This window comes from Falco rusticolus, chromosome Z (assembly GCF_015220075.1).
Source record: "Falco rusticolus isolate bFalRus1 chromosome Z, bFalRus1.pri, whole genome shotgun sequence".
Taxonomy (NCBI): domain Eukaryota; kingdom Metazoa; phylum Chordata; class Aves; order Falconiformes; family Falconidae; genus Falco; species Falco rusticolus.
The window spans coordinates 57199553-57227139 of record NC_051210.1 but is presented as its reverse complement, the minus strand read 5'-3'; the positions used below and the strand labels follow the sequence as shown (position 1 = coordinate 57227139).

General features: G+C 41.3%; 1 protein-coding gene across 5 annotated transcripts in view; it reads right to left on the bottom strand.

Moving 5' to 3' along the window:
- Positions 1–27587, bottom strand: part of ARHGEF28 (Rho guanine nucleotide exchange factor 28) — a 118275-nt gene that overhangs the window by 70166 nt on the left and 20522 nt on the right. For 4 of the 5 annotated variants that reach the window (XM_037373268.1, XM_037373264.1, XM_037373267.1 and 1 more), the window contains 6 exons: positions 25578–25871; positions 13752–13935; positions 12320–12500; positions 8875–8947; positions 4893–4939; positions 3285–3345 (listed from right to left, as the gene is read on the bottom strand). In XM_037373268.1, coding sequence (XP_037229165.1) covers positions 3285–3345; positions 4893–4939; positions 8875–8947; positions 12320–12500; positions 13752–13935; positions 25578–25871 — 840 coding nt within the window. The remainder of the gene's footprint in view (positions 1–3284; positions 3346–4892; positions 4940–8874; positions 8948–12319; positions 12501–13751; positions 13936–25577; positions 25872–27587) is intronic. The other variant, XM_037373266.1, reaches the window with a different exon arrangement.

The following is a 27587-nucleotide window of genomic DNA, read 5'->3' as shown; positions in this document are numbered from 1 at the left end:
GGAAAAAAAAAAAAAAAAAAAAAAAAGGGGAAATAAAAAGGTTTGGGTTTTTTCGTCTCTTGGAAATACAAGACGACAGCTCTTTAACAGTTTTCAGGGGAGACAGAGAGAGGGGCAAGAAGATTAGCAGGTGTGACTAGCACTGAACTTAGGAGTCCCATTCAACTCCCTATTCAGCCTGGTCTAGCATCCTGCTGTGATTCACAGTTTCTTCTATTCCTTTAATTCTTTAATATGTCAAACCCCAAAAAAACATTGTCTTCTTGGCTTCTTACTGGCCCACCCCCACACTGGCACTCACAGTGTAGGATCCCAGGGGCTCTCCAGCAATCCTGGAAGGTGAGGAGCCTCTTGCACAAAAAAGACTGAACTACAATTCCCAAAATCAAACTACAAGACTCAAATGGTGCCCAAGGCAGCCAGGTCCCAAACCAAGGATGAAGACAGGGAGCAAGGAGAGTTGTTGCCCTTTTATTACCCCATCAACTGTTGCAAGCACCCTTGCAAAGATACCCTCAAAACTTTGTTGGGTGTGGGGAAAGAGCCAAAACAGTCAATATGCTTGAAAGGGCAGCCTAGGAAAGAAAACCGGAGCCACCACTTCTTGAAAGGTCCCTTCCAACCCAACCAATCCCATATTAAAGCAAATTTTTGGTAAAGGTTTCTAAAAGCAAGAACCACATGGAAAAATAAGATGCAGAAGTGGGAGAATCTGTACCCATTCAAAGAGCGCTCACATTCTTGCTTTTAGGACCCCTCTTTGATTTACAAATCCAGCCTCCTAGTGAGTATCCAGAGCCTGCTCATTTCTATTCATTCTTCTTCACTCAACCCCTGTTAGCTGTTTTCTCTCTTCCTCTCCCCCACTGACAACCATTTCCATTTCTCTCCTTATCCCCCACTGTGTGCCTTTCCTGCCAAAAACATCGCCATTTAACAACATTGCCAAGCAAACAATTTTTTAAAAAGCTGTTTAAAACAATCCAGGGTAATAAAACTACGATATTTACCAATATGGTTATATGAGTCGGGTTAGAACATACACTGATTTTTACATTCAAATAAACCAATAAAACCAGCTTAAGTCAACTTACAAACTTCTGGTTGTCACCAAACTCTTATTTCTATCCCTCCTCATCCTTCCCCACTACTACCTTTTACTGCACACTTGACAGCCCACTCTCTCCCCAGCCAGTACATCAGCCCCACCAGATCTCACACATGGTGCCGACTGGAAGCCCTCCAGGCCCTGCTGAGGTCAATGGCAAAATCCCACCAGATGTCTATGCTATGTGCTTTCAGCCAGCCTGAGTACACAACTGGGAGATGTGCAAGGAAAGCCCACAGTGCCGCCGGCAGCGACTCCATGCTCCACTCCTTACATAGGGCAACCAAATAATTCAGTTACAGTGGGCGACTTCTAGAACAAGCAGAACCAATTTTGCTGCAGCTTCTCCACAAACAATTCAACTTCTTAAACATACTATAAGGTGATTGGAATGTAGCGAAGAGACAGAGGGTTGGTTCTTTTTCAAGTAAGGGATACAACAGGGAAATTTTCTTAGTTTAATATAAGCTGAGCCTGTGCTTACAACAAAAGGTATTTATATACATGTGTTTATGTACAGATATGTGTATATATCTACATATTTATATCCATATTTATAGTTTTACTTTATGTATACATAAGATGCCTAAGAAAATACATTTAAATCAAATTTCAAGGACCTAAATCTTGTTCCAAGTTGTATGCACATTCACCATTGTTTTTACCCAAAACCTCCTCTAAGAATCTGCACTTCACCACTCCTAACAGTATGAACCATGGCCAAAGTCATTTGCTTGCTCCCTGCAGAGGACTCGGGATCTGCTACTGCTGACCATCCAAGCAACAGAGAAGAGACTGAGCTGGTCTGAAGCCAGAGAGCCTGGCTCCTGTTCTAGTTGTCACAAGCAGCACTGTGCAAATGATACCTTAGAAGGAAATAGCATTTCAGGGGTAAGAAAGAGAAATATCAGCTATAATTTCAGAGTAGAGAACTTCCACTGGGTCAGCTTTTAAGCTACCTTATGTTCCCTCCAGATGGTATAACTGGAGCAGAGACGGAAGCAGATGTGGCTTCAGATTAGCAAACTGCAATCACTCCCCAATGGTTCCACACCCTCCTACGCTGAGATACAGTCCAATACTTTGGTCCTGCTTGACAAAACAGATTTGATCATATGGGCACTCACAGCTCATGTACATGCAAAGCATTTTTTAGCAAAGCAAGAACTGCTATGCTGTCCTGTGCTCAAAAGCACTGAAGTCAGGGTAACTGTGGATACTAGTATTTTTGCTACTACTCCCAGGTGCCTTAAGCAGCTCCTGTATTCCTTGGATAGGAGTGTGAGACAAACATCATTAAATGGCTGAAGTACAGGCACTTGGCGTAACTATGACTAGAAAAATAGACAAACGGATGATCATTTTAATGAGAGGTTATTAAAATAACCTGCCGGCTTCTAATCTTACAACTGCGTCTCTGAGTTTATGCCAGCTTGTTTCCCTCTAACATATACTGTCCCCATTCATGCACACATTTCCCCTCCCTTTATACACACACAGAGCGACTCTTCATTTTGCAGCCACCAAAGTTTGCATACGGGCTGTCTGAATGCCACCATCTGGGCTGCTCTTTCTGAGTTCAGCATTGGACCACAAGCATGTGATGCCAGCCTGGCAGCCTCTGCCTGGCACAGCAGCTCCCATTGGCACAGCTTAGTTACTGTCTTTTTCTGCTTTGCATGAGCCCATGTTTGCACATTGCTCTTGGAGCTTTTCCCAAACTTGAAAATGCTCACCTTTCCATCTGAGCCCCCGTCTCTAAATGTACTGTCCAGCGCAACTGGCTATATTCTCCTACCAGCCACACAACTTACCACTGTGGCACCTAAACATTTCTACGTGTTTCATTTAATCTTCAGTCACAGAAATTATTCATTTCATCTTCACTCCATCAGAAATTATTTGCAAAACTGTTGTCCCTACAACAGTTAATATACTACTGAAAAATCCTAGGGTATCATGATACTGTTGGATACACCACCTATCTATACTACAGACACTTTGAAAGAGGTTCCCTCACTGACAGACATAAAACTGATCGATCTTGACCTTTTGCCAACCTAGGCTGCAACATCAGTGACCTTCACCTTTTTTAAAGAAACTGCTTTGTGTGTATTTGGCATCACAGTGTATAACAATAGCTTTTAGGAAGTCAAAATTATTAAATATTTCTTACCTATGCCAAACAAGACATGATCTTCATTTTCTTTAGAAGGAACCACAGAGTCTCGAAAAGGCTAGAAACAGAAAACTTGAGCTATATCTTTGAAGACAAATAGCTGCATTTGAGCTTAGTTGCAAGCTATGCTATAGGCTTTCAGAATACAGTTCAAATTGCTATAAAGCAGCAGTCACTTCATTTTAGCCATTTTAATAAATGCCACAGATACAGCATGCCACCCCCAGACACTAAGATATGCACATGAACCCTATGGAGTGAAACTCTAAACTTGATCAAAGAAGAGACCAAACAATATCTCATTTTCCATGCAAACTCCAGTTTTCAGCTGCTTTTCTCTTACAAAGTTTAACTGTGCCCTGACTAGCCAATATACAGTGCTTTGGAGGAAAGAGCAATATGTTTCTAAGATGCCTCCTTGTCTAATGCCTATGTTCACACCCACCTGTTGAAACTGAAATAGGTCAGTTCATTCTTTATAGAATCAACTATGGCCTTTCTGCTAGATCAAAGCAAGAGACAGTGAATAGGGTACCAGAACCTTTTCCCTCCAAACAAGACTCGTGAGCTGCAACACTCTGCCCCAACATATATTCACCACATAGACTCCAAAATGCATGCATACTGCAAAGATGTAATTCTGAGATGACAGAAATTACAGCAACAACATGTGACTCCCAAACAAATGGTCATTTTCTGCACAGCTGGCAATTAAAAAAAATAGACCTAAAGACGTCATCACTTTTATAATAACGACCAAACAAAAGTGGCAGTCCAACAACATTCCATTAAATTCAAATGTTACTAAAAAAAAATCAATAGTCATTGGCTATTGAGAAGATACCACCTTTACCAGATTTGCCAGATTTTACCAGATTTTGTTTCTCCCAACCTAAAGAATTATTTTTGCTTTGTACCATGTTGAGCTAATAATCAAGCTCTTGCTTTAAAAGGTGATTAAAAAAAAACACTGGGACAAAGATTCCCTGGTTTTGTAAACAGATACATATAAATCAAAAGCAGAATATAAGACTAGAGATCAAATACACCTGACTAACCATAATGGGACTTGGGACAAATATTTGTCCCCCAAAAAAGCTGTTAGATACCTCCATGTAGAAGACAATGAGAAGTACCATATTTTTTTACATCGAGCGTTTTTCCCATTTAAGTCCAGTTAAGGACTCACAGTTGCCTACAAGGTCTATCTCAGGGACTAACTCCTCAGATGTAATGAAGCATGCCATCGCAAGGATGAAGCTTGTGCAAGACAGGTTGTGGTCCCCTCAGACTGGTAGCCAAGCTGCAAGCTCCCTGAAGACACTAAGGTTCACCATAAACACAAGAGCTTTCTGGCCCAATAGCAGACCTTGCTTCTCCAACCCAGCTTTCTGGTCCATAACCACGTAACAGGTTTGTTCAAATAGTAATCATCTATATATGTAACTATTCCCACAGGATAGGAATGGGCAGCAAATGTTGTCTGTCAGGCATTAGTCACCTTAGTTATTTGTTAGGTCTGGGAGGTGCTCAGACAGCCAAGCAGAAGCTGCTTCTTTTCAGCCTAAACATAGCCTAGCTATTGGTATAAGGAGAAATCTGTACCTTTGTATCATCCTGGGACAATTCATCACATGCCAAGTTCACAGGACCTGTAAAAGCAAAGATTTAATAATAAGCAAATGCAATTTGAGTCTGCTTTGGTTTCTGCTGCTGGTCTTTCTTCTTTTTTCCAACAGGAGCGGGGACACAAGGGAGCAGGCAAACAGACAGGCAAGCCAGAACAATGGACATTGGGCAGCCCATGCATATCCCCATAGCAGCCTTCCCATGGGCAGCGTGCAAGCTGGATGCACAAGTGCAATGTTATTGTCACAGTTATGTTCAGGCTAGGCAAGCACAGCAATTGTCAGCCAGCTGCTGATTAACCCCACACGCTCAGAAAATCAACAGTTCCAGCACTGTGCCTCACAGCAACTCTGCAGAGTAGCTGGGCTCCACTTCTCTTCTGCAGGGGTTTCATGTATTTGCTGATGTCCTTCTGATGACCTTGCATTTCCACCCCAAAAAGTAAAAAATAACTTAATTTCTGTCACTTTTTTTTTTTTTTTAATGGTTTCTTCACAGAGCTGTGGGGAAGGACACAGCACATGCAAAGCAAGGACCTACTTCGCAAGTTTTGCACAGACATCAACAAAGAGGAATAATCTGGCTTCAGCAATGCAAATGAACACCAGCATCACCCAGGCTTGCAGGAACATTATTCTTTAGTAAAGATATTTTACATAATAATAATTATATAGCCAGAGCTATTCTGTAAATATGTTTCATTTTATATTGAATCTTTCAACTCAAGGTTCACATCTTTTCTCAGATACACAAATACCCCTCCATTCTCCAGCCCCTGCAAATAAACTAAGTCTGAGTCAGCAGCCACTATAGAGTAGTTTGGGGGACTGCCTAGAGGAATGCATGGTTTGGGGACCTCTGTCCTTTCTTAGCACTGCACAAATTCTGTACTTAAGGGTTTTTTTAAAAAAAGAGCTATATCAATGTATCTTTGGAAAAACAATTCAAAGATTATCTATATCACACAATCTCCAGCAACAATGGCTGTACATAACCTGCAGGTCGCTGTGAGATGAAGTTCTGGGATGCAATTACGGGCCCACTGCAACCAGTATGCCTGTTATCCCTGACCTCAGCAGTGCCCCTAGACGCTGGCAGGAGTCAGGACTGGGTCTATGCTGGTCTTGATTGTTAATTTTTAATGAATCTACCTTCTTTAATTAACCTTCTGCAGTAGTCACATATATACCTCCCCTTGCATTCAAACGGAGTGCAATCACAGCACAAAGTCACTAGTGCCATCAAAGCATCCCAGGCTTTACCTTTCAGCTAGAAGGAACAGACTATTTCTTCTGTAACTGCAGAAACTTACTTTAATTGCCTCAGTGAGAAGATTTTTCACACTACTGCCATGCAGTTGGCATTATTATTATTCAGTCTCACAATTCTCAGAAATAAAAAGCTGTTCACTCTACACATAGCAAATGGCTTACCCTCCAGTTAGCAGTATTCAGTCAATTCATGGGCATTGGAATTTCAAGGTCAGAAAACAGAAAAAAAGCAGAAACTACTGAATTAGCCAAAATACCTTCTATTTCTTCATCCTTCTGCATCGTATTTGAATTTAATTAAGCTGCTATGGGAGATCCACTTCTAAGCTAGTAGCATCACCTTACATTGACTCACTGCTTTCATATGATTGCGTTTCACAAGAAGCAACATACTGCTATAGCAACCCCTACTCAGTAATAGCTCAGGGCTTCTGATAGCATTGTGTTTTAAAGGTCTGTTGATCTTGACTTTAGGCCCACCCAGAAGTCAGTGGTTACTACTTCTTGAAATGGCAGCAGTCTCAATATCTAAGGAGGATCCTTTCACTACATGAAAGCACCAAATTAATGTCCTAAGCTTAGAGTCACTTTATAAAGGAGTTCACTGAATGCAACTGAGAATTTAGTAAAAAGTACTCTGTCAATCATTTTGTGTCATTTCTGCTTGTAGCAGCAACAATGTTAACTCAATCTTGAAAAAAGATCTCTTAAGTCTCCTGAATGCTGGCAAATGAAGAGTGTAAGACAGGCTACTAGTCACCAGTAACGATCATCCGTGATCTTTCATTGTCTGGATGAGGTGGTGCTTAGCAAAAGAGGCAAATTAAAAAAAGAAAAAGGAAAAAAAAAAAAGGCTTGTTTACAGAAATGTGGTAACCAATGACAATAAAAAGACCCAAGAAGATTAAAAAACTTTGCTGCCCATCAGCTTACAAACAACAGGCCCCTCATGCCTACAAGCAGAGACCAGACATTTTAATGTGCGAACATGATTACTACCCATTTGTTTGTATAGGCTCTGGGTACTACCAAAATTTGGCATGCTTTTCTTGCTGTTGAACTGAAATGAGGGTTTGTGTTGGTTTTTTTTTTTTAAAAAAAAAGAGTACAAAATAGCTCTGATGCATAAAGGCACAAAAGCATACAGCTTCCATTGAAAGCACAAATAGGTAGGTGTGCCTATGCCAATATCCATGCCAAATATCTTTTGCATAAAGAAAGGAAAAGGCACTTTACAACCAGAATAAAAAATGGGGCTAGACATCCTGAACTGGTGGTTCTCTATTTGGCCAATCGTATCTACTGATGCTCATTATCCAAGCAGATAATGCCAAGTCAGCCTGAATTAAAACTGCTTTTAGTGAAAAATAATCATCACCTAGTAATCATCAACTGTAAGTTGTATTGCCCAAGCTACTGCCGCATATAGCACTACCAATTCAGGCCATTCACTTTCTGTACCCAAGAGGCAGCATAAAGACCACACTGGTCAGAGTACAGTACTTACATGAATACCCAGAGTCAATGCATTTGCACACTGTGTCATTATTCACAAACTTGGTATGGTAAATTGCTGCTTACACTTACAGTAACAGATACATAGTTTGCAACTGCTACCAACTGCTTATCATTTCCCTGCAAATTTACCTTCTAACAGCAGAACACTTGTTGCCTGAATGGTGCTGGATAAGTTGAGCATAAAACTCCTTTTCTAGGACTAAGTGAAGCAGCCTACATGTTTAAACCCAAGCTACATGATAATTGTGTCCCCATTTTATCCATTCACTTGAAGTTACTAGCTGATATCACCTGGAACTGCAGTCCCATTACTCTCCCTCAGTCTAGTCCTGACCCTGTCAGCAGTTTATGCAGGTGTTTGCATTTCTGCAGCTCTCAGTAAGGCTACCTCCAGGACAGCTGCTGACCAAGACTGAGCCTCTTGCAGAAGTCACAGTTTTCATCTTGTTGCTTCATCCAAATATACAGTGCCAGCCACATAAGCAAATGGCCAACTGATGAATACTTAATTCCTTACAATCTTATATAAACACCGGAAGTGTCAGACTTCTGATATTGAAGAATGATCTTTTTTTGTGATTTTCCATTCAGCCCTGAGAGATGCTCACTTCATGGTACACAGGGATATATTCTGCTAATGAAAGAGAGTTCTCATGAGCAAGCACAGTCCCTCAATCCTTACAGAGGTAAACTGCTCACCAAAATATTCTAACTGAAACATATGGGAATTTTGCTGTATTAAGAAGTCTGAGCTAGATCCCAAAACTATTAAGACAAAATGTTGCTCTGCTGCTATCATTACTAAGTTCAGCTATTTGGCTTTAAGGAAATTTGCAGTCTGGAGCGTTCATTCAGTTAAACAGTGCCATCTCCTGGAACATCCTGACATTTTTCTGGCTATTACTGTAAAATCAGTTAAGGCTTTTCCAGTCACTATAAATGTCGCCATATTTTGTGAACAATTTCAATCTGACATCAGAAAACTAATGCTCTGTAGGAAATATCACAATTTACACAACTCTCACACTGTATGATTTGTGTTCCACTGTTGTCTACTTAGAACTCTCTGTCATACGAAACACGATCTTTCTGAATAAATAGTGTATGAATCTGTGCCAACTTTCTAAAGCTTTTAAAGACTGCAACATTATGGAATAAAAAAACTGTACCTTCTACAGAGCTTGTTGGACTGCAGGGCATTTTTGGACTTTCCACTGTCTCAACTTCATTTGAATTAATACTCTATAAAAAAAAAAAAATCAAAATGACAGTAACTGTATTTGATGTCCATGACATTTATCTGAAAACTCAAAGCCAATGTCAAAGACTAGCAAACAAATATGTTACAAGCAATATTAAAATGTTTGATAGAGATTCCAGAGAGTATTTAATCAGTTACCCTCCAGAGGAAACCAATAGCAATTCCTCAAGAGGGAAATGGATAAAGTATTTTCAACTAGAGAGAAATTACCTCCTGCTTAAAATACACAAGGGATCTAAAGGATGAGATTTAACATTTGTACTTCATTGTTTATAACCTCCTTTTCTATGAGAAAAGCAGCACAGCAGCTTTGCACAACAGCTCTATTCAGAACCATTCTAGTTAACCTTGAAAGCATCCCTATAAAGCAAGCAGTTTTGATGGATAGGCAATACAAAGAGGCTAAACCAGGACTAAACACTGACTACATGGTAAACCCTGCCTGGAAAGCAGGAGCCGCTCCCTCCCTAAATCCATAGCCCCTGGCTGCACTGGCCCCTTGCTCAGATACACACACTGACTGTATCACTCCTGCCCAAAAGGAAGAGGGTGCTAAGATTCAGTCCCTTATTTTAGTAACTTTCAAAGATTATAAAGCAAAGAGTGTAGGACAGAATGTCTCCTTTTGCGTAGTTTCATCTACAACTCTGCTTGCTTCCAGTTTTTCCCTCTAGTTAAGATTGCCTGTGTATTTGTCATGTACAAGAGCAGCAGAGAGGAGGCGTGGCAACCTGAATAGAAAAGAAAAAGTCAAGGATTATTCTGGCTGAATATTGCAGCCAAACTGATTTCAAAGCCATGCAGCTGCAAAGCTAGCTATATCCCCCACCCCACTTCAGCAGGACTAGTTGCATTTTTTTCTGCTCATCTGTTGGTGTGTGAGACAACTACTCCTACACCCACCAGGCAGAAGTAAGTCAGTAATTTCCCAGGGAGGAGCTAAATCTGTCCACCACCAGACACCAAAATTACTTAAATTACCATAAATTATCTTAATCATTTTGGATTATTATCCTGGCTTGGCCTTTGGTTTTTTTTCTTATTCTCCTGACACCATTTCATATGTGTCCATTAGTCCACAGATTTCTTTTTCTCTTCTAGAGGACCTCTCACCTGCACTGGCTGTGCTGCTTCCAGCAACTGAGACAGCCAAACAGACCACCTCCACACGCTGCTCAGGGTTCTGCTGGAGGTGGTACAATGAACCACGCAGCCTCACTGACAGATGCTGCTACCACCACACATTTTCTGCCCCAAGGAGGTTGCACAGTGCTCAAGGTTCCACACTCTTCCTCATCACCTTCAGAAATCTCTCTTCTGTATTGTCCAGGACAGCCACAAAACCTGTGGGTTTACACTATCTGAACTGCAGAGCTCCTGAAGGTTTCCACTAAAGGCACGGCTCCTTTATGGGTAACTCTAGCCTGAGTTTAACGACATCTTGTTTAACTTTTCCATTACTCTTTTAGACTTGTAAGGAATAGTCAAGGAACTAAAAGAACCCACAGACCAGGGACTGAAGAACATACTTGAGAAATACTATGAATTTCATGCATGAATAAATGCAAAAATAGTTTACGCTGCTCCCTAAGTCATCCATTTCACATGCGCAAATCCAACGCTGCATGCCACCATAATAGTGACAAGCTCCTTCTCCTTAGTCCATGCCTTTCTGACCCAAGCCTAAAATATCAATGTGGTGCAGTCTCAAGATACAATAAACTAGACATACAGTCTTAGTCTGCTGTAAATGAGCTGAATATTCCAGTACAGCAATAAATTCTAACTCTACTTTCAAAAGACTATGTATCGTGAAATTTCTAATGCCCACCTTATGCTTTGGACCCAACCGAGGGCTGCAAGTCCTTGTTTGCAACAGAAAAAATCAGTTTCACCTTACCTTTGGGGCACAATACATAGTCTAAACATGACAGTTTGCTTATCCCCCCACGTATGCTTCAGGATGGTAACTAAAGTTAACTAAACGATGTGATCTTCCCAATCATTCTGGCTTATTTCTGCTTTATTAAAAGCAGTGCAACACTGAAGCTGGGGGGGGGGGGGGGGGGGGGGAAGGGGGGGGAATAGAGTCCCCACAACGGACAATCTAGACTGTTGCAACCGGGCTAATGAGCAAAATGGAAATGCACAAGTGAAAGGTAGTAGGCTTTTTCCTGCAAATACGAAGTGCAGAATTTTGCAGCCTTTAAGAGTCTGTCTCCAACAGGCATGCAAGCATCTAACATACCACACTTTTTTTTTCTATTTCAAGGACTGAAAGAACAACATGGGTTTGATGAGTGCAAGAAAAAGCCTGCATTCTTCATTAGTCTTGGTTTTGCTATTGGGTTTACTATTGTTTCCATGGAGAAGCCACACACAAATCACAGGTAGTCTGAAAGCTACAAATGCAGAATTAACTTCTTTGTATCAGAGCAAATCAAAATCTTGCCAGTGTAGTTACATGAGATTATACATAAAGACTACACAATACATCACACCTTAAGTTTGTGGTTTAAACATAACATGTGAATCACATTCTAAATCAAAGAAAAAAAACCCAAAATACCAAACACACAGAATGCAGTAAAGATAACTCAAGGAAAAAGAGTGCACAAATAAGGAAACCTTAAGTTAAGCATGGAAAATAAAAGCTGAATTTTAAGACCAGAAAAAGAAAAAAATCCTCTTTTTAGTATATTTTTAGTTCAGTAGTTTTATATAGTCATGCAGTCTCAAAAACATAAGTGGGCACCTACACTGCTGTTAAAAAACTTGTGCTTTCAAGTGTTCTCCTTACTTTACTGAAACAGAGATGTCCTGAAGAATATCACAGCAGTGCTCCTGATACCTTAAGTAAAATAAAGCCCACTACACCATAAGTAAACTCAATAGCAAAAGTCTGTACTCTGTATTTCTGCTGTAAGTAACAGACTGGGGGTTGGCTCTTGGTAAACGTTCCCAGGCATTACAGTGCTAGACAAAAAAATGGAGCTAAATTAAATATCTCAAAGTACCAATGTGAATACAATAGCAATGCAATTACAGACTCAGAGATTTCAAGGGAGTATTCACTGTAGAATCCACAATGATTCAAAAACAACTTGGGAGGCAAAGGAGGCTTTGATAAAGTTCTCAACATTTCTGGTCCTCCAGCTTCACATGTACAATGTGCTACACTTACACAAAGTAGAAGCCCACAACAGTTATCCCGCAATTACAACAGCCTTTAGTGACACAGGCAGCTTAAACTAAAAGACTGTTCAAGAAAAATAAATCCAGTCTGAAGAGTGTATGGCTGGAAATTATTGAAGAAAATCTGTGATAATGCCCTGAGGTAGATAGGTACCTACCTGGTAAAGAAGAGGTCTGTCCCAGAAGTATTTTCTGAAGAGCTTAATGTCAGACTCCAGCAAGTGCTGTGCTGTGTGGCTAAATGTCAGCGTCAGAGCTCCTGATGAATGAACAAACTGTACGCAAGTACCCTCGCTGATCTCCACTCTTGAAATGTCAAGTGACTGCCGGCCCTGGAAACTGGAACGACACACTCTTTAAACCAAAACAAACGCTCCACACACAGGTAGAACAAAAGCACAGCCACAGTGAGCTTCCTGCTCGCCTTCAGCACAGCCCGTTGGGTTCCCAATGCACCCACTGCAAAAAACAGCCAGAAAATCTGAAACATCCACCGAAAACACAGCTGGGCAAACAAATACTTAACCAATGACCCCATTCAGGCCTAAGAACTACTTCTAGCCATCGTTGGAGAAAAAACAATGTCAGCTCTAGATGATTACTCACTAGTAAAATAAGCCAGAAGCAGCAAGTTGTGACAATACCTATTTCTCCTTATTGCTGTAAATTAGCAATAGTACCTTTTCCTGTTAATGTTGCCATATATAGCAGTAGGACACGACTGGCAGCTTGCAGGTTTGTTATCCCACGACAGTGAAAAACAGAAAGTCTCAAGGGAATACACCATTGTTTGGACGTTACAAACAAATGAGACCTTCATAACATAGTGTACTGTACCAGTGTTCTAAGGTGATGTGTTTTTTTCAAACTGAAGTACGGATAAGCGTCACATAAACTATATGTTCTGTGTAGCCAGAACCAAAAGAGCCACATCCTGAAATAAAAATGCAACCCAGTTCTCATGTGTTTCTGTTTGCAAAGAAAAGCCAACAGTGTGAAGGGGTGTCTGATGCTGAATGCTTGGTACCCCAAGACACACACACACACACCATGCAGCTCCTCATGTCCCTACAGAGGAAACTCCAGATAGCTGAAACGTGCCAGAAAGCACTTGTCCTCTGAGTCATTTGTCACTGTGGCACTCTCCAGCAAAATAAGAGTCATAGCTGCAGCACTGGCTTTGCTGCTGACTCTCCTTTATCCATTCAGACCTAAGCTTTACAGAGGTTACGAAGTCCACTGAGATTATGTGAAAGTCAGATCCTATGGTTCTGTTTACATCTAAATACTTCTCTGTAGGTATTTACTTGCTTACGATGTGTCAGGATTCAGCTGCAATAGTGCTGGGTGAGGTACCTGATGGTGCAGCTGGTCCTCCATCACTGAAGAGACTGTTAATTGACTTGCAAATGTAATGAAGGACACAAATCATAAACTTCTTTAATCGCAAATACAAGTTTACCACTTATAATGGCAAAAAGCAACAGACACCAACACAAAACAGGCAGCTCTTGAGAAAGACAACAGTACTCCCCATAGTCCTTAACTGATAGGAATTTTTCACAGGAAACAGCAAACAGTTATACTCACTTTGTGAAGACCTCAACAAGTTTGGAGTGTCCATTTTGTAAAGCCAAATCTAATGGTGTTGCTCCATCCTCATTAGGTAACGCTAATGCTGATGACCCTCCAGGCTGGGCTGCTAAGAACTGGGAAAGCTTAACCAAGCCCAATTTCATCACAAGGTGGAGAAGAGTTTCTTTACATTTAGGCTCTGAAAAAACACAGCAAACAAAACTGTCAGTAACAATAACCAGCATTTTATTTGCTAGGAACCATCAAAAGAAACTTGTTACCAGCTGCAGAAATACCACATCTCAGGTTCAGACCTGAAAAAGTACTTTGGCAGAATCTGTCTTTTGTTAAAATCAACAGAGTTAGATACTTAATTGCATCTGTGGAGCTAACCTAGGAAATCCAAATACCATCTAATTTCAGCAGTCAAAGAAAACAGTTTGAATTAGATAATCTTTGTATTTCTCTCTTTCTTTTCTTTTGTAGCGCTCAGCACAAGAGATGCCCAATATACTGCAGAAGACATTGCAGAGGCAATTTTCCAGCTGCTTTGCATTGCCTCAGCAACACAAAATATCCCTCAGCATGGCTAAGTACCTAAAGGCGGGGGAGGGAAGAAAAGAAAAAAAAAGAAAAAAAACGGGTGTGCTTTTTCAAGGCAGGCTGTTTTATAAGCATAGTGAGAGATCCTCAGTGGCACAGCAAGCTAGCCATAAGCTAAAAAACATGTGGGTAAAATATACAGGATAATTCTTCTGTCTCTTTTCAGAAAGGTGACCTCACCTGCTGATGCTTCCTCTCCACTTTTTAGAACATAATCATCAAGCTCAACAGTATGAAGCTTAAAATAAAAGAGGACACAATGATGACTTAGTCACTAGATGCTGATTCCCCACTCAAGCCCTTCCCTGGCCTTTATTCAAAGAAGGGTTTATCTGTCTACATACACTCTCAAACACAAAGCCTCCGCAATTTAAAGGCAATAAATAAAATTAAGCTCAAGTGCCACTCAACCTGTTCCTTAAAATGTTTTTTCGCTATGAAGTTAAATATAAGGGTACTTTCACAAGGGCCAAGTATTTAAGGGCAGTTACTCTACAGTTCTCTGAGTAACCAGCAGAGATCTAATAGGCTTCCACTGATTTACGAAATTCCATTAAAAGTTATCATCCTGATTCAATGGACTTTTTCTTCCCTGTTACCCAACCAGTTCAGTACATGTTACTGAAAATTATACACTTCAGTGGCAAAGGAAAGGTGAACTTCCTGAAGCGTATTTAGGTACAAGCACACATTTGTGTAAATAATACAGTTAAAACCAACAGCAAATTGCTGTCAAATTTCTCCTCTGTATCAATATTTACAAGACAAAACTCTCTGATGGAAAGTAATCCCCCAGCAGAGAGAACAGTCATGTAGCCAAAAAGCTAATAAACACATTTTTCAGAAACTCACACGCGTTGAGCAAAGGTATCATGTAGTTATATGCAATACAGTGGCTCATGGCTGACTCCTATTCAGTTTAAGTACTCCCCCTGAAAGTGTCAGGAGTATTTTATTTTATAGAATCACCAAAAAGCAAACCCTTGAAGAGTCCTCAAGAGGCCTCTAGTCCACACCTTGCCTTAACACAGGATCAGCTCAACCTAAATCACTCCTGACAGATGTTTGTCTCATCTGTTCTAGAGACCTTCCAATGGTGAGTTTTCATAACCTCTGTAAGGCAATCTACATAAGTGATAATTTCACCCTCACAGTTAAAAAGATTTGAAATGCTTAACCTAGCTCGTCCTTTCTCAGTGTAAGCCTGATGCCTCTTGCCCCATCCAAAATGGGTGCGAAAAATATTATTCCTTTCTCTTCACAGCTTCCTTTTGCATAATTGAAGGCTGCTGTAACAGCTCAGCTGAGTACATCCTCTCGCGGTATCTTAACAGAAGAGTTGCCTTCTGCAAAGCTGGACCTTTTGGAATGTCCTCAGCGGGGGCGGAGGGGGAACACGACACGGACAGCAAAATCATTAGCCTGCTTTGAAAATGCTGAACTTGAAGTGTTATAATATTTTTTAAACACTGTATCTCCCCATCTCATAAAGTCAGAATGGCAAGGAACATAAGGAACTTGCTCTACTGCTCCACAGGGAAAATTACTTCAGGATCTCCACCGGTGATCAAGATTCGCTCTGAATATTTGGTGGCAACCCATCCAGACTTCTTATCTTTCCATTTCAAGTGGAATCAAAACTGTGAGACAGAGACAAATCACAGAAAACCAGGGCAAGCTTCATTCAATAAATGAAACAAATTCCAGACATCAGAGTGAAACAGAGCTTTAGCACACAGACTAGCACTGCATCAGCCAGCAAACCTTCACGTCGCATCTGAAACCTTTATTTCACTGCAGTGCTAACAGAAGCAGACACATTACACATTAGCAAGATGCAGGGGGGATTCCTTAAACCAGAATATCACTAAACATATACATATTATGTACCTAATTATTTCTAGAACACACATAAAATGTCATGTCATTATTTTTTAAAAAATTAATCTTCAAACTTCCTTCTTACTTGTGACTAGCTTCCACGTGATCTGGTGCATTACCCATGCAACATTTATTTTCTCCCCAGGTTCTGGGCAATGAAATTGCTTCTTGGTCTCCCCACTTCAGATTCTAGGCAAAAATGTGTCCAGCTGGACACAGGATCTGCTGCAGGATCCTAGGCCACAGAGGAAATTAAGTGAACTATGGGGTTTTTTCCTCAAACGTCTGCAAAATAGTTATAACTTCAGTCTTTGGAGACAATGATCATCGCTGCATTTTAGTTACCAACACTAATATGAATTACAGTGTTTACATACCTATTAGATGAGATGGCATATATGATTCAAAGTTTTCAAATACATGCAACCTTTAAATTCCACTAAATCCAACGCAAGCATTTGCAGAACTGCTTTGCTGGACAGCAATACGGAACCATAGAATGGCCTGGCTCTGAAGGGACCTTTAACAATCACCTAGTCCAACCGCCCTGCCATGGACAAGGACATCTTTCACTTAGATCAGCTTGCCCAAAGCCCCATCCAACTTGACTTCGAACACTTTCAATAATGTGACATCCACAACTTCTCTGGGAAAACGGTTCCAGTGTCCCACCACCCTCATGATAAAATAATTTCTTCCTTATATCCAATCTAAATATACTATCTTTCAGTTTTAAACCATCGTCCCTTGTTCTGTTCTTACAGGCCCTGGTAAAAAGTCTTCCTCCACCTTTTTTACAAGCCCCCTTTTTTTATTGGAAGGCTGTAATAAGGTCTTCCTGGAGCCTTCTCTTCTCCAGGTGGTGTTGCAGCCCTCTGATCATCTTCACGGCCTTTGTCTGGACCTGCTCCAACAGGTCCATATCTTTCTTGTGACAAGAACCCTGGAGCTGGCTGCAGTACTCCAGGTGGGGTCTCACAAGAGCAAAACCCACACAATGAGTGAGCGTCTAGATAAAGTCAGCCCATAGGGAATATGGAGGCATGAGGATCTGACTCTAACGCACAGCTTCAAAGCCCAACCAAGCATTATTCATCAAACAGCCTCGATGTGAGACCACCCTCTACAGAAGAACACTTAAATGAGCAGGGCTCAGGCTTGCCAAAACCTGTCCAGAGATAGTGGAAATGATGGCTGATGTGCCACTTGAAAAATGGGAAACCCCTGTTCACCTTCCTCCTCAGTCAGATGGGATTTGAACCCACACACATCTTCAAACTTCCTCTGATCTCTCATCTCGTGAGAGCACACCCTGTCCCCTCTGTTGCAGAGTAATTGAAAATGGGTCATGCTACTGAGGGAAATCCAAGTGATGCAAGGCAGCAGACCAAGAAAGGAACAGGCTGACTAGCGGGAAGTCTCTGCTGTTTGGACATGGATGCATTTCTCATTATACTGGTATCAGACGTGAAAAAACTATGTTGGGAGCCAGGGTGTCCCTAGCTATGTTTCTGAATAGAGATTGATAACATCATCTGTGCTTTGCACTGGCCCCAGTGCTATTCCTGTACTTCAGAGAGTCTGCCACGCAAGGACTTTAGCAGACTCAAGGCTATGCCACCAGACTGGACTTCAACCATGCACCACCAGACACCAGGCACCAGCACGCCCTTGTCCAGCATGCTTATATGTACACCAAGGAGTTCGAGTTTAGATGCCCAGGAAATGCTGTGATCCAAAATATAACCCCTGAATAAACATTATGTGTTTTAAATGTTAAAATGTTGACTAAAAATGAGCTTTCAGAATTGTTCCTTGGTCTACAGTACTTCAGTTCTGCTATAATGTCCCACTTTAGACATCCAAGTGGGTTCTTTGGATGCTTCCAACTAGACCATTTTTTCTATAAACAGCTTAATAAGCAGTCAGCCCCTAAGTCCATCTAATTAAAACACATGCAAATATATCAACTAGTATTAAGCACACTAAGCATCTGATTACCACAACCACACCCCAACCCTCAGATTAAAAACACAGGAGCAAAAAGGCAAACTTCACTCTGAACTCCATCCTCTGATTAAACCTTTGGCCTGGGGCCAAATATACATATTTCTGTGTATATTACAAGGTGAGACTAGGACCTTCCCACTCGGCAAAAAGGGAGCCCTTAGGACGCCTTCTCTAATGAGGGATAGCCTTCTCTCTACTCCAGCACTGCACCAAATAAAGTTTCTCTTCTGACAGCCAAATCTCAAAAACAATGCAGCATGAATAAGGCTGCCAGAAAAGAACCTAGATCTAAAAAGAATTAATGAACAGTAATTAATCTTTGTAGCCTTAAAACACCATCTATAACAATAACTTCTATTTATCTCACCACAAATATTCTAGCAACTAATTTTTATCTGCCCAAACTAACAACCTTCGCCTAGCCTTAAGTTAAATTTGCTCATGGCTAGCTTAACCACCTGGCAGCTTCACTGGCTTTTTTCACTCCTGATGCACTTAGTCAGAAACAGCACTCACATTCCTCCCCACACTTCACCTCTACAGACCATGCATTTGCTGGGCTACTTCCCTTACTACTGCCACCTGGCTTGCCCAACAGCGAGCAGAACTTGATGACACAAAGCAATTACTAATAGCTTCATGATACTAAAATCTGAAACACAAATTGTGAGATTGAAGGATAAATGGAAAAGTACATATGTTCTTTCGATACAAAGGAAGTATTTTTAACCATGAGGTCAAACACTGGGACAGGTCACCCAGGAGATTACAAACACTTCATCCTTGGAGGTGCTCAAAACCTGACCCTGAGAAACTTGATCCAACTTTGAAGCTAGTCCTGCTCCAAGCGGAGGGCAGGACCAGGCCACCTTCAAGGACCACCTCCACCCAAATTCTGCTGTGGTTCTATTCCAGGTTCATCAATGTCAAAGCAAAAAAAACCCAGAAAGACACAATGACTGATAATAAGCTTTATAAATAGACTGGCCTAAAACCAAAAGTTTTGCACTAAAAAAAAAAAGGAAAAGTTTTGAAACAACTGGGTTTTACCATTTTTTCTCTTAAGAACAATTTCCAGTTTTGATTCTCCTCTTTCACCACTACTTCTTACAGCTCCTCACTGTGACAGAACAAATGGAATTTTCCCACAGTTTTCACTTGCTTTTCCCCTTCCCCTGGAGAATTTTTCAAATGTGTCAAAATGGTGGGGAAAAAAAACCAACCAAACAAACAAAAAAAAGACAGAAACAAAAACATCAAGAAATAAAAAAATACATATGAAAAAACATCATCATTAATTTGACTGCATTCAGTGGCAAACAGGAAGAAAATAAGGTAAAGAAAAAACACAAGGTTACTTCAACATATACATATTTAAATGGTATAAAATACCATTTTCCATGAAGAAACAAACCCGACAATTCCTAAGATTTGAAAGACACACTGCTGGCTGATTCATACAGGGTCAGCTACTGTAAGGCAGGTGGTGCTGTAAAATACGTGCATTATCAGGACCTTTTGCATCACATCCTGATTCTCCAGCCAAGGCACTCTGAGTTACACAGAGCTGAACCAAACACAGTCTGTTTTAAACATTAAGTCAGTCCTTTTGTTCTTCCTTGCACTTGAATACTTTCCTATGTCCAAAACAATAAACTAAAAACAAATATTTCTCTCTGACAGAAATGCCTAAGCCCTTTCTGGGCTATGAATCTCATTCATTTCCTGGAAGGAGACTAAAAACCTCAGGACTTGCAACTTGAAAAGCAGGGGGAGACATCAAAACTGGCTGACAAATTCCAGCTTTTCCTGGCTTCATACTTTTATGTATTACTGTTCATTTTTTCGTTTTTCCTTTAGGTATGAGATCATTTATAAAGCCATCTTCTGTGCACCCCACCACTGCAAAAACACACACAAGTGGTTTTGTGACTAGACAGTGGCTGCAATGCACAAAGTTAAGTATATGAAAGCCGAGGGCTGCAGTGACATGTCCCCTTTCCACTAATTATCTGCAGCATCCCCCTTTTCTTTAATTAGTACCCATATTTATCATACCTTTATCAACTAACACTCAGAATGGTTCACTTCTGGCATCAATGCTGCAGAAGACAAGGAAGAGATGGGGTGGAGGTTTAAGCTCCATCACAAAGGTGGACTTCAGGGAGTCTAGCCCCAGCAGTTTTAGCAGCAGGATGATTAGAGAAGACTCCCATCCACCAGATCCATGCAGTAAAGGGCACACATGGTGCCACCACCTACACCATCAGGTGAAGTTTCAGTTGACTTTACTGCTCAGGTGACCTCAACAAAGACGCAAAACACTGTAGATGTTTACTGTTAGGAGAGGGATATTCCTCACTCTTTTGTACTACAGCCAAACATTCCCTCAAGCTGTCTGTGTTGAGCACCACTGCAGCACTCAACATCAAGCAGGGACAGCCTCTCAGCCAGAAGCAGAGAGCAGCTCTCCAGCTCACAGCCAACCCAAGGTTAGTCAGACCATCACTTCATACCTGGTCCCTCCTGCAGCAGAGCAGGCTCCTGAACCCCACTACTTACATACTGCCTTCAATAGGAAACTTGATCTTTTGTATCTCTTACAGTATTTGCTCTGTTGTCACTCTGTGTATCACCATCTCCTCCATGTGCTCAGGGGTTTTCCCAAAAAGCCCCTTCATGGTCAGGAGGATCTCAAACTTCTTCTCTCTGCTATTATTACCACTTACCAGGAGATGATGATCATACACTTGCTGAGGAACCACAAGTTGAAGTACGCTTGCCAATATCTTGTCCCATGCCACATGTTTCTTGGTCCGCAGCAGGCACTGGAAGCAGCATTCTCTGCTTCCCGATGCCCAGGCTAGCATCCTCCTCCCTCTGGCCTGCACAGTTTCCAAAGGGGCAGAATCCTACACGGCCAAAGATTGGTTTGTTCCTCTAACCCCCACCTAGCCTGTCTGACCAGAAAAATATTACCTCCCCTCACAAATGTCATCACACCTAGAAATATTTATCCGCTGCTCCCAGTGTTTTCCTAATTCCAGGAAGAAGAGACACTTTGTCCCCCTCTCCCTTTCCTTCCACAGGAAAAAAGAAATCTAAAATTCCAACCAAGGAAAACACACAGACAGAATTTTCTTTAATTTAGATCAAAAATATGACATGCATCAGCCAGTTTTCAACTGATGCAGCTTAGCAGGAATGTGTTCACACCAAGTGGGAACAGTAACAGGATTTACAAAGAAAAGGGCAGCGAGAGGGCAATAAAGTAAAAAATGCCACAGAAAATGGAAGAGTGTTCCCCAAAGGCAAACTATAAAGCTGCGAGGCTGGGTACTTCACGCCCCAAGACTTATTCGTAGAAAACAATTACAAAGCATTTATGAAATAAAACAGAAATTCTCCTTCTTCATGAAAGAGAATTAAACAAATACAGACATTTTCCCCTTCCCTATGACCCACAATTAATTCTCATAATTCAGGCTGTAATTTTATTGCTTCTACTAATAGCCTTAACCCTAAAAGAGCACTCTTTCTCTTGAAAATAACTGTAAATAGCGGCAAAGCTGGTAGCAACTGTTCTTGTGTGATTACCAACACAGTTAAGTCACCCAGACAACCTGAACTCACTCTCCCAGCAATGCCCTTAACAACTAGACAATGAGATGCCCTCAGCCTCCTGTGCATGAGGTGGATGTCTTGCAAGGTCCACGTTCCTGTGTTCCTGCTCCCCCTCCGACAGCCAGGGAACATAAGCCTGAGTGTGTCAGCAACAAAAAAGTTACACTGAAGATGCTCAGCCTATGGTTCTTGGGGGCTTCCAGCCCTAAAATATTGCCCTAACCTGATGGTAATAAGAGAGAAAAGGTTACTTGGAAGCATCTTCTCATCCAGACTAAACCGCTTCATCTTTCTTTCTTCTGTTGTTTGCTAAACTGAAATACTGTGGGAAGAGTCTCTTTTTTTTTTTTTTAGAGCAGCTAAACAAGTAATTTGGCTTAATATTTAATACTGATTATCTCTGTAAATTGAATAATCCAATTTTCAGAAGGAAAATACCCTTTATGAAGGTGCAATCAAAAAAAAAAAATCAGCTTCCCCTGTCCCCCTTCCCTGCTGCTCATTCCCACTTCTTCAAACCCACCAACGAATTAATGTCTAACCCCAGCACCTCTGTTGGGTCCCCAGTTTCCTCCAGCAGCAAACTGCTTGTGGGCCAGGTGATCTCAACATCTGACCAGTCTGTGTGAGTGAGCAACTCCTGACACGGTTGTCACACAGGCATTTATTACAAGTGAGGATTACCAGAAGGTCCGTGCTTTCTTGTTTCTGTTGTTGAACTTTAAATAAGGTGGCTAACAAGTCCTGACCTGTGCAACTGCGCTGAATTACTGAATTATTTGTCCCTAGACAATCCAGGCTCTCTCTTTATCCAATCCTTTTCATACTTTATAAAGGGAATACAAACAGTTTTTCTGAATACCAAAACTCCTATGAATAAATTACTCTTCTGTCTTTCCATCAAACCGTGTGTCTCTAAATCCTCATAAAAATGAATGAGGTCCAAAAACACCAGATGGTGCAACGATTTTCTCCAGCAATGTATCACTTAAAAGTATTTTTTTTCCAATAAAAATAGTCCAGCAGCTCTGAAAACTGACAGAATCTCACAAGCATGAGGTCCTAACTAGTGATGGATGATAGCAACCACATCTTTCACAACACTGATACTAAAAAGAACATCCTGACACTGTCAAGTGTCAAGATGCCATCAGACCTTTGGGCCAAAGAGTTGTAGGCACAGCAAACACTGAAAGAAGGTCTCATCCTCTTTCTAAATGCTCATAAATTCCCCACTCCTCACCCATTTTGATCTTTCGGAGCATGGGGAAGAAACAGAGTGCTGAGATAACTCTTGATCACCTCATGGTGGAATATGATGAACCTTCTCCTCCCTCCTCTTCTCACCTGTGCTGAGACCTGAAGCCCCCCTGCCCCAGGCCATCCCCTTCTCCCCCCCTCTCCTTCCCCTGCACACACGGGGCTCCCTCAGTTGCATGCAGCCCTCAGCTGTGCTTGGCCTCTTGGCTTTGGGGATAAAAACACAGCGATAGGGACAGCACAAGGAAGCAACACGAGTCAGTGCTTCTCAAGAGCCAGGTGAAAGGAGAATACAGCTGTAAGAAGAATAAAACCTGTACATCCACAAAAGAGAGAGAAAGGATACAGGAGCCAAAGAAAAATGATACAAACTGCTTAGAGAACACCAAAATAGATGTCAGGCCTGGCCCTGCTTAGAGAACACCAAAATAGATGTCAGGCCTGGCCCAAGCCTGGACCTCAGAGAAAGACAAAAGGAATGACTGACCTCCTTGGACTGAAGGAGAAACTGTCTGCAGTTTTTTGGAGACACCCCCCCCTCCACAAGGGAGGCCAGTAAGCACTGCCCAGGCAGGACTGCACTGAGAGCCCCTCACTTACCAGGCCCCAGGAATCTGAATCGGGTTTTATTTCTTTCAGAAACAAGGGCAGAGATCCAGCTTGTTTAGGAGCAATGACCAGGGTACAAAGGGAATTGTCACCTCTTCAGTTGCAACAGTGCCCATGAGGCAACTGCTAATGCAGCCTGCTTGTCTAACACATTAAATGTTCACAGAAACTTTGAATAGCAACTGCAGCATACGTCCCTGCTTTTCTGCTGTATTCAAAATTGTTTATGTATAATATTTAAATCTGAAAAGTGAATGAAGTATGAAAAAGGCATAGAAACAAAAAATACAATTCCTATAAAAGTCTCATGAGGGCACATACTCTTTTCCATGTGTTGGAAGAGCATGGAAATGTTGCAGTACACCTGAAAGTAAGAATTAGCATAACTAAAAATAAAAAAAAATTGCTATTTGGATAGCAGTTGTCCTGGCAGACCTTACTACCAGTGGAGCTGATCTCTGGTACCCAGCTGACCTGACGCCTGACCCACCACACACCCAGCATAAACTTCCCCACGTTTCAAGCGAGCAGGCACCCAGCTGGCTTTGCCCAAGCATCTCTCAGTACTGCTGGTATCCCAGCTTCTGGGCTGGGCTTCAACTGGTTTTGATGAAAAGCTTAGCCAAGTCTGTGAACAAAACTACAGCTGATTTCTTCAGGCTTTGAATCAAGGTCTTCATTGCTAAGATCCAACAGCCGTTCCAGCAGTTGAGTAATGTGAACAAATATTTACTACACACCAAAACGAAACAAGTAACGTGGTTTGGGTGGTTGGTTTTTTTCCTCTCCTGTCTAGGCAATATTTGAATGAGACTTGGTATTTGCTTTTACATCTCTTGAAAGAGCTGCTTACAAGGCAGACAAAAACCATCATCCTCCTGAGGAAGGCAGTAGCAGATTTCAAGCTATCTGTCATTAAGAATTATAAAGATTTAAGACGGGGAAAAAGCCCTCACTCAAAGAAATGGGCTAAGTGCTGGGGTTTTTTACTTCCCAAAGTCTTGCATGAAACTCTCTTTCAGTTTCGCTCATATGTAAACTGCCCATCCTCCAATTTTTAGCAATTTAAAGCACTAAAAGGAAAACAGCCAAAAGTGCCAAATTTTCAATGAAAAACATGTGAAGCCATTAAGTTTAACATTGTTTCCAACCTCAGCTATAAATCAGCTGGGCCTGCAAAAAAAATTACTCTTCAGCAAAACCTAACTACAGTTTTCTGTTTGCAATGAAACCTGAAACCAGGAAAATTTCACCTGATTTTGTTACAAAATTTTTCAATAGCATACCCTAATGTAAAGTTTCATGTATATTTTCATTCCACTTCCTTTACAATAAAAAAGCCACAAGTTGTTTTATGATACTCTCCCCGAAGAATGATCATAGTCATAAATAAAGCACAAACACTGACAGAACCATGATATAAATTATGTTTACACTGTACATCAGAATGTCTACAGTAACACATTCTTCTGTTTTATGACCATCTCCTTTTTGTCTGTGTAATTAAAATATCTCACTTGGTTAGAATCACAGCAGCATTACTTCACTTTCAAACAGATAGCTCTTTAATCTTGCAAAAGCAGGGTCTTTTATATACAAAAAACTGCATTCACAGTGAGTCAAGGCACAAAAAGCTTCTGGAGAGACCAAATTACAATAACCATTATTATCCTTTTTGAACCTCTACGCACAAAGCAAATCTCTGATTACCCCTCTCATACTTGAACAAAGATTTATCTTAGCACAAAATAAAGCACAAGGGTTGAGAACCTGAGATAAAACGGCAAGATATTCTGCCCTGAACTGCACACCAAACCGCTGTTAAAAGCTTTCCAACTTAAAACAAAACCTTACCACCTTCTGAGAAGCTTCCTAGGATGTTCCAGGTCAATGGCAATTCTTCATGAGCAACAGCCATCATCAAATCATTATCCAGGGACTGCAGATCTTCCCTCCTTAGCCCAAACTTATCCAGCAACATCTTGTGACTACTGGCAGTGACACATTCCGCATGATCAACCAGAAAGCGAGACAACTTGCAACACAGATTCTCTCTGTAAGTGATGGGACAGCTGCCAAGGACCACAGGTGAGTATCCCCTTGTGTACATTAACACAGAGACAGAAACTGCTTCTTGGCATCCATGGCCTGTAATTATAATGTAAATTAATCACTAACATTACCTATGTTCAGAAAACATATTAGTTTTTCCTCATTCCCCACAGGATCTAAGAGTTGTGACTGCTCATCCAGAATTATTTTATTCTTCCCTCTAATTATACCTATTTGTCATAGGGCATCCACGAACCATTTCTAGTGATGAACTTGGATTCAACTAGACTGCAAACAGTCCATCTTCCCAATTATACTAACATAATTCTAGAACCAGTCTTTCTGGGTAAAGATTTTTTAACCACAATGGAAAGAAGCTGTAGGCACATCAGGATGAAATCCCACAAATAAAAAAAAAAAAAATTAAGAAAAATAAGATGCTCATGAAAAGAGAGGCAGAGCAGCCTGCAGCATGACCTCTGAGTAATATACTTATTTATTAACACCCATGTTGTGCCTACCAGGGTCTCCATGTAGGCCAAAACCCAGAAGCTTTTAATTAATGCACACTTCATGCTTTTGGCAGACTTGACAAAATGCTCTGTCAGCTCTTAACTTACAGCTGGGATGCTCGAAGTCCAAGGGAATTTCTCTCTCAAACCTCTTAAGCACCTTGTCCACCTCTCCTTCTCCTTTGCCATCTGAGTGAGGGTGGATGTCATATATCTAAAAGTGGTTCAAGCAGTACCCCTTACTGGAGAGCTAACCATGATGTACTATGAGTGCAAATCCAAATTTTCCAAAATATCCCTGAATAACTAACAAGCATATATGTAGCTTAATAACTGCAGAAGGAAGCATGTACTTACCAAATCTGCAGTTGTTTTCAAAGTGCTCTGCACTCCCTTCTGTTTAATTTGGCCACTATGAAACAACACTAACAGCAGCAGGGCTATATTTTAACCTCACACGCTATTTTCATCTGTTCATGGCTTCCACTGGGAACAGCAGAGGATTAAGTGCTGCCTGTAGCCTCCTGCTTTTATTCCTAGCCCAGAAAAAAATCATTTAACAGTGTAATTTCAGGCCTCTTAAAAAAAAAAAGACTTTGCTATCCTGGAGTAAGCCTAGCATTGCATTTTCTCCAGTTGTAATCATGGCAATCATTTGCCTTTTACAGGATCAAAGGAGCCACCATGTAACAACAGCGAACTTTCCCTTTTTACACTCAGCAGTTACTTTCAGACTCTAAATCCCTTTTAGAAAACAAGAACAAATAACAAGCAGATCCTATTGCACAGGTACATCATGTCTATAGCCACCTACTCACACAAATGAAAAGGTCACAAAGCACACAAGTAAGGGTGACAACCAAGGTTTATGTTACACCCGTGATGAGGGCAACACCAAGGCAGAGCACCAGCTGGCAGGTAACTCAAAACCCCCCTGCTTGCAGCAAGGCACCCCTGGAATGGTTTCCCTGACACCTCTACACTGTGTACAGCTCCAGCAGAGCTCCAAGCATTGCATACCTCCACCATGAGGGCCTTGCAAGCCAGGCTGATTGCTGCACCCAGGAAAGGCTCAGAAAAAAACATGACTTTTGCAGGTGTTAGGATGCCCAGGGGTGAATGGCTGTGACATAGAATTAATTCACATTAAAAATTACTCCATCCCTTTAATGCATACCCAACTATGCAAGCCCAGTAACACTGTCCACACCTGACACTGCTGGTGTGTATTGCTACAAAAGGCAGGACCTGTGGTCACTCAAACTCAGCATGGATCATAAAGGCTATCATTCAGTTCCTG